General features: G+C 42.6%; 1 protein-coding gene across 2 annotated transcripts in view; it reads right to left on the bottom strand.

Moving 5' to 3' along the window:
• The window catches only part of PDE7A (phosphodiesterase 7A), a 61,844-nt gene extending 54,695 nt beyond the window's left edge, over nt 1-7,149 (bottom strand). For both annotated transcript variants that reach the window (XM_089517380.1, XM_089517379.1), the window contains exon 1: nt 6,939-7,149. In XM_089517380.1, coding sequence (XP_089373506.1) covers nt 6,939-7,076 — 138 coding nt within the window. In that variant the 5' untranslated portion in view covers nt 7,077-7,149. The remainder of the gene's footprint in view (nt 1-6,938) is intronic.
• Between the last annotated feature and the right edge of the window lie 4,791 nt (nt 7,150-11,940).

The raw sequence follows: 11,940 nt of genomic DNA on the forward strand, positions 1-11,940 counted from the left end.
ATCTAACTCTGGAAACAGAGTGAGTGGAAATTAGCTCCTCCTTTTTTCTGCTTATATCATCTCACTTCTGCTTTGGCACAGCTGTGAGTGGGTTGAAATTCTTCTTGAAGACTGTCAATACACAAGTATAAATCTAGAAGTCCACTTATTTTAAACAGTGGATCTTGCAAGGCACCATCTGGGATCAGTGTACGTACAATTCAAATAATACCAGGGTAGTTTATGAACACTTACACATTATGAAATCTTTACTTTTCATGTAAGAATGGTTGATAAAATTGATATTGATGCACTAAATGTAAAACATAATTCAGAAGATTCACTGGAATCAGTTGATACACTCTTCTATTCAGAGTGGCACTCAAGCCAATTAGAAAGGCTTCTGAAAGTAACATTTACGATCAATCCACGCTCAAAACAGCAGCTAATAAAGTGCTTCTGATGATCTGAATGACCAAACAAACAAATTTGTAAGCAGAAAACCAGAGACACTTGTAACAATGGTTTCTCCTTAACTTGCAAGCCCTTACAATACATTGAAAACACCATGCTTTATTAAAAATAAAAAGTGGAACTACTGAAAAAGTCTAATTATTTCTTTCAGCTGTACAGAACTGATTATTATAAGTTCACATTAGGTATCTTCTGAAAATCCTTTAGGTAAAACGAATTACCAGTACAATTACAAGAAGAAAAGTTAACCCAACAGCCTAATGAATGAAACTAAAATCTCTGCAATGTGACTTTCAACACACAAGAACATAAAAACTGTCATGCTGAATCAGACCAAAGGGCTATGTAGGCTACCATTCTGTTCATATAGAGGCCAATTAGTTGTCTATGGGAAGCCCTGCAGCAAGACATGAGTACAGCTGCACCCTCCATCTCATCTTGCCCCAAATCTGATATACAAAGGCACACCATACTGCCTATGAAAATGATTTGCAGCCATTCTAATTTGCAACTACTGATGGCCACATTGTCCATAAATTTATCTAATGCTCTCTTAAAGCCATTGAAACTGGCAGCTGTAACTATATCATGTAACTCCACAGTTTAACTATGCATCATGTAAAGCACTTTATTTTATCTGTTCTGAATTGCCAACCATTTTACCCTCAGTGAATGACCCTCAGTTCTAGTATTACAAGAGAGGGTGTAAAACTCCCTCCTAACTACTTTCCCCATATCATGCATACTTCTATATACGCCTCTATTAGTTTTTTCTAAGCCAAATGGCAAATACTGTTCCACCACTTGCTCATTATAACTGCCCTTTTCTAAACCTTTTCCAGTTCCACAATATCCTTTTATAAGTATGGTGAACCAACTGTATACAATATTCCAGATGTGGTCACATCATGGAATTGTATAAGAAAATGGTACTGTAGTTTAGTTTTCAGGTCATTTTCTAATTATGTCCAACAATGAAATTCATTTTAGAGTAGCCATATATTAGGCTGACTTTTTCACATTCCAAAATTTAGCAACTTCCCCACAAATTGCTTATTTGTTAGTCACTCGGCCATATACACATAATGATATTCTAAAGGAACTAGTAAAACTTATTTAAGATCAATATTAGAGGTTTATTATCCTGATTCAGAGTCTCAAAGTATTCCTGTATGGAACAGACAGTAGAACTACTGTCAGTTGTAATGTTCGTGGAAGCAGAACTTGCCTAATTGCTCGCTAAAGAGTTATCGAGGCCTAGGACAGTGCTAATCAACATGTGATCCATGGAGCAGTGCCAGTCCCCAAAACACTGGCTACTGGACCTGGCAAGTTTCTAGGAGAGAAACAACTGTAGCCAATGGATAAAAATATGGCACTGATTCCGGCATGACAACACCACAAACAACTTCTACAATATACAGTACACAGGCTGAACAAAAAGATGGTACTTTGCACAAAGGTTTTGGGTACACATGGCGCTTTTTATTCAATACAGCACCATCTTTTCATTCAACCTATGTACTGTATACTGTAGAAGTCATTTGTGGTCTTGTTATGTGCTTATAATACAGTACTGTACAGGTATTCATAATTATATTTGGGCTTATACAACAATACAATGGCCCTCCATATCCATGGGTTCCACACCCACAGATTCAACCAACCTGTCAACCAAATATTCAAGAGGGGAACTCCAAATAGAAAACCATGATTTTGTCACGCACCAAGCACTTCACTGACATGTAGGCCTACCTTGCTGTTAGCCCCCCACAAATGCCTTCAATGAAAATTCAAGCTTTGGTGGAATTTTGAGCAGAGAATAGATGGCTTAGAAGAAAATCACTTCCTCTGTATACTGTACTACCCTTCTCTTCTACAAACCAGATTCCACCTGCATGCTTAAAATGTCCATCTACCTACATTTCGTTGTGTGTGCCATCAAGTAGTTTCTGATTTATGGCAACCCCAAGAAATCCCTATCACAGGGTATTCTTAGTAAAATTTGTTCATAAGGGGTTTACTATTGCCTTCCTCTGAGGCTGAGAGAATGTGACTTGCTTCCATGGCCAAGCAGGAATTCAAACCCTGGTCTCCAGAGTCAAAGGTCCAAAACACACTGCAAAAATAATCCAGTCTGAGACCACTTTAACTGCCCTGACTCAGTGCTAGAGAATCCTGGGAATTGTTGTTTATTTTGGCATGAGAGCTCTCTGACAAGGAAGGCTAAATGCCTCACAAAACTACAGTTCCCAGAATTCCCTAGCACTGAGCCAGGGCAGTTAAAGCATCCTCAAACTGGATTACCGTATTTCTGCAGTGTGTTTTGAACAATAGCCCAATGCTCAAACCACTACACCACATTGGCTCCCCTAGTTACATTATCTGCCTACATTTGTTTCCCACTCAGTGGGTTTAAGAAATAAAACTTGAGGAATACGACTTGATTACTGTAACTTCCTCCTGGCTGGGCTTCCTCTTTCTCACCTCCGTCCTTTATTCTCTGTCCAGCATTCAGCTGCATGCATAATAATAATAATAATAATAATAATAATAATAATATTTTATTTATATACCGCCTTTCCGGAGATCAAGGCGGTTAACAGCATATTAAAACTCAACAATTATCACTTCCACCCACCGCGCTGACCACATCTCTCCTGTGTTGGCATCCCTTCACTGGCTCCCCCTCCCTTTCCGTATTCAGTACAAACTCCTGCTGTTGACGTTTAAAGCCCTCCATGGACTGGCCCCTCCTTACTTATCAGACCTTCTTTCTCCTCACCTTCCCACCAGGGCCCTCCGTTCTGGTAGTCAAGGTCTGCTGTCCCAGCCCAGGATTTCCTCTGCCCCATCTCGGATTCACCCCTTTTCATTTGCTGCCCCTCACTCCTGGAACCTTCTTCCCCCGCGAGCAAGAGCCATCACTTCTTTAACCAGCTTCAAAACGGAGTTGAAGACCATCCTGTTCAGAGAAGCATTCCCAGGCATTGCGTAATTGTTGCTTGCTATTTGATGTTCTTTCGATGCCTGTTTTATCGAACCATTTCCTGTATTACTATGTACTTTATATGTATTAGCCTACTAGCCCCACCACCTTTCCCTTCTCCTTTTATGTCATGTCTTTTTAGATTGTAAGCATGAGGGCAGGGAACCGTCTAATTAAAAAGATTGTATGTATAGCGCTGTGTAAATTTACAGCACTTTATAAATAAAGGTTAATAATAATAATAATAATACAAATGGCAGACAGGCAGACCAAGCATTTAGCATCTTCACCACTAAACCCACTCCTTGAAACAAATTTCTGTGTTTTTTTTAAAAATAGAAATGGCAGAACTGTACAATGTTTACCTGTCAGGTGCTCCGAATCCCCTTCAGTGAAGGTTATCACTGAATATAAACTGTGCTTGTTCTAACTAGATGTCTTAAGCATGTAAACAAAACTACAACAAAGCAAATACAAGCAAGGCCCACTTTTATTTCTTACAGTTCTTCAAAGTCTGAGTCAACCATTTTAAGATGCAGTCTGTACTCGCCTTCAAAATAAATATTCCATAACCAACGCATATTCCAAAACAACTTCAGATTAAGATTACACACCAGAAGACCTCCCTCTTTACTTGCAGGAACAGTTGACATCATCCTGTAAAAAGGCTATGTTCAAAACTAGGAGAATATCTCATTACTTCAATTCCTGAAGGAAGTTGTCACTAACACAATTTACTAACACTCAAGGAAAAAAATAATTACATTATTTCTTACTCTAAGCAGATGCCTTCAAATCCAACAGTTTGTTACCATTTGCAGGAAAATCTCGGAAGACTTTATCAGGGCAACAACAGATGGGCAACCTGGTCCTCCAAAACATTTGAAGCAATGAGCGCCAAAAATGGCAACAAAATCTATTTTATCACATTCCACCGCCTACCTACATTTATTATGGTTTAATTTGTTACTGTTATCATTCACGTTGGAATCCTTTAATATAAGCTGGAGAGCATGGAGTTTATTTTTAAAACAAAATGCAACAAATCTTATCACCATCAGAGAAGAGTTGGCAGCTGAAAAAGGATATAAAGGGATGCATCAAAATTGACTTGGTGCAACCACCCAATTGAGCCCAAGAAAATCTACCCATGGTTTTGCAAAACACTGAGTTCTCCCATTAAATATTTTCAAAAATACTTCAATATGAAGTCGAAGGCTTTCGTGGCCGGCATCCCTAGTTTCTTGTGGGTTTTTTGGGCTATGTGGCCATGTTCTAGAAGAGTTTCTTCCTGATGTTTTGCCAGCATCTGTGGCTATGGGCATCTTCAGAGAATGCTTGGCTGGAAAGGAGTCGGGTATATATAGTGTGTGACCATGCAAATCACTCCTGCCTTTCCACACAATATATATACCCAGTCCTTTCCAGGCAAGCATTCTCTGAAGATGCCCACAGCCACAGATGCTGGCAAAACGTCAGGAAGAAACTCTTCTAGAACATGGCCATGTAGCCCAAAAACCCACAAAAAACTATAAAAATACTTCAGTTTAGCAAAAGTGCAACCTGTGTAATCCTCCTAACGACTCAGGAAAAAATACTGAAAATGCCAAAGGCCTCACTTCGCTGAAACTAAGGTCCAAAACACACTGCAGAAATAATCCAGTTTGAGACCGCTTTAATTGCCCTGGCTCAATACTAAGGAATTCTGGGAACTGTAGTTTTGTGAGACATTTAGCTTCCTCTGTCAGAGAACTCTGGTGCCACAATAAACTACAATTCCCAAGATTCCCTAGCACTGAGCCATGGCAGATAAACCAGTCTCAAACTGGATTATTTCTGCAATGTGTTTTGGACCTACATCAAAGTGAAAGGATTCTTTATTGACTAAGTTTCCAAACTATTTCGAAACAGCAAAAGCTAAAATAATGAAATACCATAAATGATACACAATTCTAACAAATGAACATAAAAGGGTCAGTGGATCCCTCTGTGCAAGAAAAAGACCAGGCCAACCTTTTCCTCAGGATGGCTGCTTTGACAGCAAAAAGGGAGACCCTTGCCAGTCACAAAGGGGCTGAGCCCTGGCAACAAGAAAGTCAGCCTTCTCTCATCATCCCTCTCGCTCCCATTTCCCAAGAACGAGGCTAAATAATGCTCTCTCATACTGGCCTAAAGCTGGCAGTGCGATAAATAATGTGCTAACGCTTCAACTTTAGAAGCCCCACATATACAAAGCCTGCCTTGTGCTGGGATGCCCTGACATTGGCAAATCTAACTAGCAAAAGGAGGACTGCAGGTGTCCTGACCAGAAGCGGCTGAGCCCCAATCGCTCCCAGGCTCTTTCCCAGAAGAGGTTCAGAGCATCTTGGCAACCACACACACAACACACCACACACTGCCCCAGTTTGGTGTAAAGAAATGCACCAAATGGACCAGAGCCCCCCTCCAGCATCACTCCTGAAGTGGATGGAGAATGGAAGAGAAGGGCCTGACAGTCCCCAGAGGCAGAGCCATTCCCTTTGCCACTGAAGTGTCTGTCTGTATGTCTATGTGCCTGTTTGTGTGTGTGTAAGTTTGCATGTGTCTGTCTCTGCATGCCTGTGTGTCTGTGTATGTTTTGAGTATGCGTCTGTCTGTGTATGTCATGTGTGTTTATGTGTCTATGTTTTGTGTGTGTGTGTCTTTGCATATGTTTGTGTGAATGCTTGTATGTGTGCATGTGTTGTATGTGTGAGTTTGTGTGTCTGTGTATGTTGTGCATGTGGTTATGTGTCTGGATATGTTTTGTTTGTGTGTGTTTGTGTCTGTGCGTGTGTTTATGTGTCTGTGTATTTTGTATGTATGCATGTATTGTGTCTTGTCTAAGTTTATGTGTCTCTATGATTTTTGTGTGTGTGTGTGTCTATGTCTGTGTATGTTGTGTGTGGTTATGTGTCTGAATATGTTTTGTGTGTGTTTGTCTCTGTCCATGTTTGTATGTCTGCATTTGTGTCCATGTGAATGTTTATGTGTCTGTGTATGTTTTGTGTGTATGCATGCATTTGTATATGTCTATGTTTATGTGTCTGTATGTTTTGTGTGTGTCTTTGCATATGTCAGAGTGAATGTTTGTGCCTGTGTATGTGTCCATGTACTGTGTGTGTGCGTTTGTAGGTCTGTCTTTCTGTGTATGTCTGTGTGTGTGTTTATGTGCCTGTGTATGTTTTGTGTGTATGCAGATGTTTGTGTATGTCTGTGAATGTTTATGTGTCTGCATGTTTTGTGTGTGTGTTTATGCGTCTGTACATGTGTGTGACTGTACATTTTGCGTGTGTTTGTGTATCTGAGTGTGCACATGTTTGTGTGTGTGTGTCTGTACAGTATATGTTTTGTGTATGTCTGTGTGCATGTTTGTGTCTGTGTATACTTATGTATCTGTGTGTCTGTCTATGTTGTGTGTGTCTGTGTGTGTGTGTATGCTTGTGTGTCTCTCTCCCTCCCTCCTTGGCCTCCTCACCTGCGAGAGCTGCCTGGGGTTTGGGCAGCCGAAGAGCGCGGAGCTGGAGCTGAAGCTGATGGCCCCCCGGCGGCTGAGGACGTGCTGAGGGACCGGCCGGTCCAGGGGCAGCACCGGCAGCTGGTAGCATACTTCCATCGGGGCGGAGGAGGAGGAGGAGGCGGCCCAGGAGGAAGCGGGAGAGGCGGCGGCGGCGGCGGCGGTGCTGCTGCTGCTGCTGCCCCCGCCACCCCAGCCCCAGCCCCAGCCCCAGCCCCCTTCGCCTCCGCCACCTCGTCTCCCGGGGCGCCCACAAAAGCCAGGCCCGGCTGGAGAAGCGAGGCGAGGCCCGGTGCAATCGCCGCTCCCTCGCTGCGCTCCTACAGCTCTGCCTGAACCGAGGCCCGCTTTGGGCAAAAGAGACAGCGAGAGACAACCCGCCGCTGCGGCAGCGCCGCTATTGTCCGGCACGAGGCGAGCGCGCGCCCGCCTGGCTCCTCCCCCTTCTGGGCGCGAGAGCGCGCGAGGGGCGTGGCCAAGCAGAGGTAGCCGTTGTGGTGGCGATGACGTCAACGATGATAGTAGTATCGTGGGAGGAGGGGGGCGTTGCCGTTGGGAGGAGCTTCCGGAAGCTGAGAAAGAGAGAATTGAGGGAAGAAGAAGGGCCCCTCGCGCGCGTGCGCGCCCAGTGCCTCTTCCTCCTCCTCCTCCACAATAAGCGCAACCCCGCCCTACTCACCAAAGGAGGCATAGTAAGGAGGAGTGAGTGAGCGGAATGGGGAAGGGGTTATATAGGTGGGGGCGTGGCCATGCGCGGCGACACAGCCGTGCGTGGTGACGTCACTCCCTCCCGCTTTTTTTTGCGGTGAGGAACCAGTACTGTACAGAGGCGGTCGGTGACGCAAAGTTAACCGGACCGTCCTCTTTTTCCCGGACTCGTCCTCCAAAACCAAAATGTCCCCCATTTTGAGCATGAATTGACATTATTATTATTATTATTATATTTAATTGTGTCAAGGTGGTTAGTATTAAAAGAACTGCACAGTTCTCTGTGTTTTGAGCTCTATTTTAATGTTGGTCACGTCCTCCATTTTTTATCTGTCCTCCATTTTGAGCATGAGTTTCCATTTCTCTGAGCTTTTATTTTGGTCACGTCCTCCATCCTCCATTTTGCACTGCCTTGGCCTCCTTGGCAGTTAGGAGGACCGTGATAGTGAGTGTGTCTATATTAATATATATTGATATATAAAGGTATAGATCTTGACAGGCCCAAGACTTTCCAGCCTCCTCTTCTGTGCGTCAAAGGAGCTGGGGCATTCCTTTATTCGTTTTGCCAAAGCCCCGGCCTTCCTGAGCGTTAAGCCTGCCTTGTTTTTCTCTCCTGAGCCCAAAGCAGGAGGAGAGATTTGAAAACGTGTTTGGAATATATTCTGTTTCCAAGCTACTTCAGTGTAACCCCATTTTATTTGAGGTAGACACGCATGAGGTAGACACGCAGCATTGTTTCTGCGCCTTCAAATCGCACAGCGTTAAGCTGAAGCTGTTGGGAAATAAGGGGTCAGGCGAGGCTGCAGCCTATCTCCGTATCTGTTCGACTTGTATGGAGGAAATATCACACGGAGAACGCATTTAGACTCGGAAGAAAGAGGAGCCTCAGAGAGAGGAGGAAGGAGCACCGACAATCTTAAGACATGCAGATGACACCACACTACTAATGGAAAGCGTCATGGAGAGAGGCCATCGGTGGATAAGGCCAGCGGCAGTGGCCTGTTTGCTGCTGGAGATGAAACCTTATTCTCAAAGGCTAGCCTTAACCAATCCCAACCAATACTCATATTGTGAAGACAAAGGCTTTCATGGCCAGCATCCATAGTTTTTTGTGGGTTTTTCAGGCTACGTGGCCATGTTCAAGAAGAGTTTCTTCCTGCATTCTCTGAAGATGCCCATAGCCACAGATGCTGGCAAAACGTCAGGAAGAAACTCTTCTAGAACATGGCCACATAGCCTGAAAAACCCACAAAAAACAATACTCATATTGTTTGGAGTTTATCACACGGGAGGATTTTCCAATAGTAAAAAAGGAGCAGCTTTTGTCTATTTTCCTTCCACTTTCTGTTCAGGTTTGCATTAGTTTCACAAGGACATTGTGTGAAAAGGGAAATTCCCAAGAGTCCAGTTGAAAGGGAGCCCAGAAGTAAGGCCACAGGAGACCGAAAAGTCCAGAGCAAAACACAAGGGGGGTGAAGACACAGGGAAAAAAGGGGGGGCATTGTAGCCCAAGCACTTTATTCTCTAGTTCATTTCAGACCAGCACTTTAGTGCGTGACGAGCATGCACTAGGGTTACAAAAGGGTGGTGCTTCCGCACTGCCCTAACCCTAGTGCGTGCTCGTCATGCACTAAACGGCGGCAGCCCTTCCATACGGCTGCCACCGTGAGGACGTCACGGCCGCGCCACCTCTAGACGGGGCGGCGCGGACGTGACGTCCTTGCTCCGCGCCAGGGCGCTTAGTGCGCCCTGAACACGGAGCAGGAAGGAGCTCCGTTTCGGAGCTCCTTCCTGGTTTAGTCTGCTGGGCGCAGCCTTCAGACGGCTGCGCCCAGTGGACTAAAAGAGAAAGGGGCCAAGCGGCCCCTTTCTCTTCTCCCCACCACCGCGGGGTGTCCTTGGGGCTTGAAGCCCCAGGGACACCCCTTTTCAGGCTGCGGGGAAGTGGCGTTTTGCTGCTTCCACGCAGCCTGAAAAGTGGCGGATCGGGGCCTCAATGGCTGCCATTCTGGCCACTGAGGCCCCGATACTCCGGGGAAAGGGGCAGGTCCAGAACGCCCCAAATGGGCAGTCTATAACCCACCAATGAGTCTACTGTAAATCACTGCTTTTTGCAAAAGCTATGCACAGAAGCAGAAAGCATAAGTTCAGCCATATTTATGTCCCTCTCAAACAAACCCCTGTTTTTGTACAAGATTTCCTCCGTGTGATAAACTCCCAAGTTTTAACTATATAGTGCTGTACTTTTTATTATAATGTATTATTAATTTTAAAATAGAACATATACATTTTTTAAAAGAATAGTATAAACGTGTATATATGATACAATAATCTTGTCGGTATTCAGAATATATTTATATATGTGTGTGTACATATATATATATATATATATATATATATGACAGACTTCCTTGTTGTCTTCCCGTGAATCAAAAAATATTTGTTACATTTACCTGTACCTCGCATTAATTCCTAATAATATTAATTACACCATCCATTGTGTATTTGGCTTCTTATCTATCATAGCCTTTAATTGTCCGCTAAAATAGCTTTCCATAGTCCTTTTTTCTCAAAAGATTCTTGGCTAAACGAAACCTTAGTCTTTCTTTAATGAAAAAATAATTCTTAGCATTATTATATCTTTCTCTTTAAACTGCAAGTTAAATTTATATATAAACATATACATTATCTGTTATTTAAAGAAACTCATTGATGTATAAACTCCAAGCAATGCCTTATTTGATGTTTATCTATATTTTCCTAGCTTACAATATGATAACAGTATGATTAGTATGTCCAATTCATTTACTTTATTTCCCCTTATAAAATGTCTTCAAATGAACTCCATTCTTTTTCTGTTTTTTGGATCAGTTATTTTTATTAATCATGTGAGTTAGCTTGTCCATATTCTTCACTTCTTCAATTTTAAATTTCCTGTCCTTTATTTTAGGAGTTTCCTCCACCTTCCATCCTTTGGCGATGACTACTATTGCTGCTGTACTTGTTTCAGTGTATAAGCCGCCTAGAGTTACAGCTACAGGGAAAGGAGTTATAAATAAAGATTGTTTTGTCAAATGCCTTTATGAATGCAATGAGACGCTATGACCGTGCCAGAATTTGTTAGTAACATCATTGAAAGAGCAGTCTCCATCAAGGGACCAGATTCCTAGTAGGGTCACCCAGGACAGAATACTCAAAGTGAAGATACCAGACTATGGCTGCAATTGCACTGCAGAAATAATCCATCTTGATGCCACTTTAACTGCCATGAATGCTATAGGATTCTGGGAACTGTGATTTGTTGTGGCACTAGGACAAAGCCACGGCAGTTAAAGTGGCATCAAACTGGATTATTTCTGCAGTGTGGGTGCAGCCTAATATGTGAGGGTATAATGGCTACGGACAAGAACTGGTAGGTGAAGGCAGGGGAGAAACTATGGAAAGGAAAGTTAGGCAGCAATTGTAGTGACAGGAGATGGATCTATAAGAGACAACAGCACTGCCACTTTACCTTTTGTCATTATTTTAAAGAAAAAAAGCACTGCTAAACCACTTCTAAAGGTCTTTTACCTTGAAAGCTAGGTGATAAGACAATGCTGGAAGATGAAACCCCCGAATGAGAAAACTCTCAGCCAGCAACTGCAGAAGATAAAAAGGGCAGTACAAATGGGAGGAGAAATGCTGGACTCAATGTGGAAAATTTTCAACCATTGATATGCTCCATTGTGAAAGAAAAGTGTGAAACTGGATGAGGAATGGGTCGTTTTGAGTAAGATAATTACATGATTCTACTCTGGAAATAACAGTATAAAAGAAATCCTGATGGCATTAGTAGTGAGGCATGATGCAGCAAGAGTAATCAGAGTCTGCAATGCAAAATCTGACCAAATCATATCAACAATCAATATAATTATATCATTGAAGCCATAGTCCAGATTACGATCCAGCTAATATTAATGAAACATGCATATACTGTATGATACAGCAAAATAAAAATAAAGACCAATGATGATTTACATTATTTTAAAGTGAAGGATCAAGACATACAAATAGTTAAAAAAATTCTATCCCTTGCCTGAGTCATTAAAATGAAGACCGTAGTCAAGGAATCGGAAGACAAGCATTCAAAGGATAGCTATGAAGGACTTAGGTAAGAAGCTTAAGTGTAAAGATATGTCATTTAATTCCAAATAAAGGACTATTAAAGTATTTATGATTATGCAAAGATGTAAAAGCTGACTTCTATGAATATGGA

Source organism: Sceloporus occidentalis, unplaced genomic scaffold, assembly GCF_023333645.1.
Source record: "Sceloporus occidentalis isolate IW3139 unplaced genomic scaffold, rSceOcc1.0.p SCAF_3, whole genome shotgun sequence".
Classification (NCBI taxonomy): Eukaryota; Metazoa; Chordata; class Lepidosauria; order Squamata; family Phrynosomatidae; genus Sceloporus; species Sceloporus occidentalis.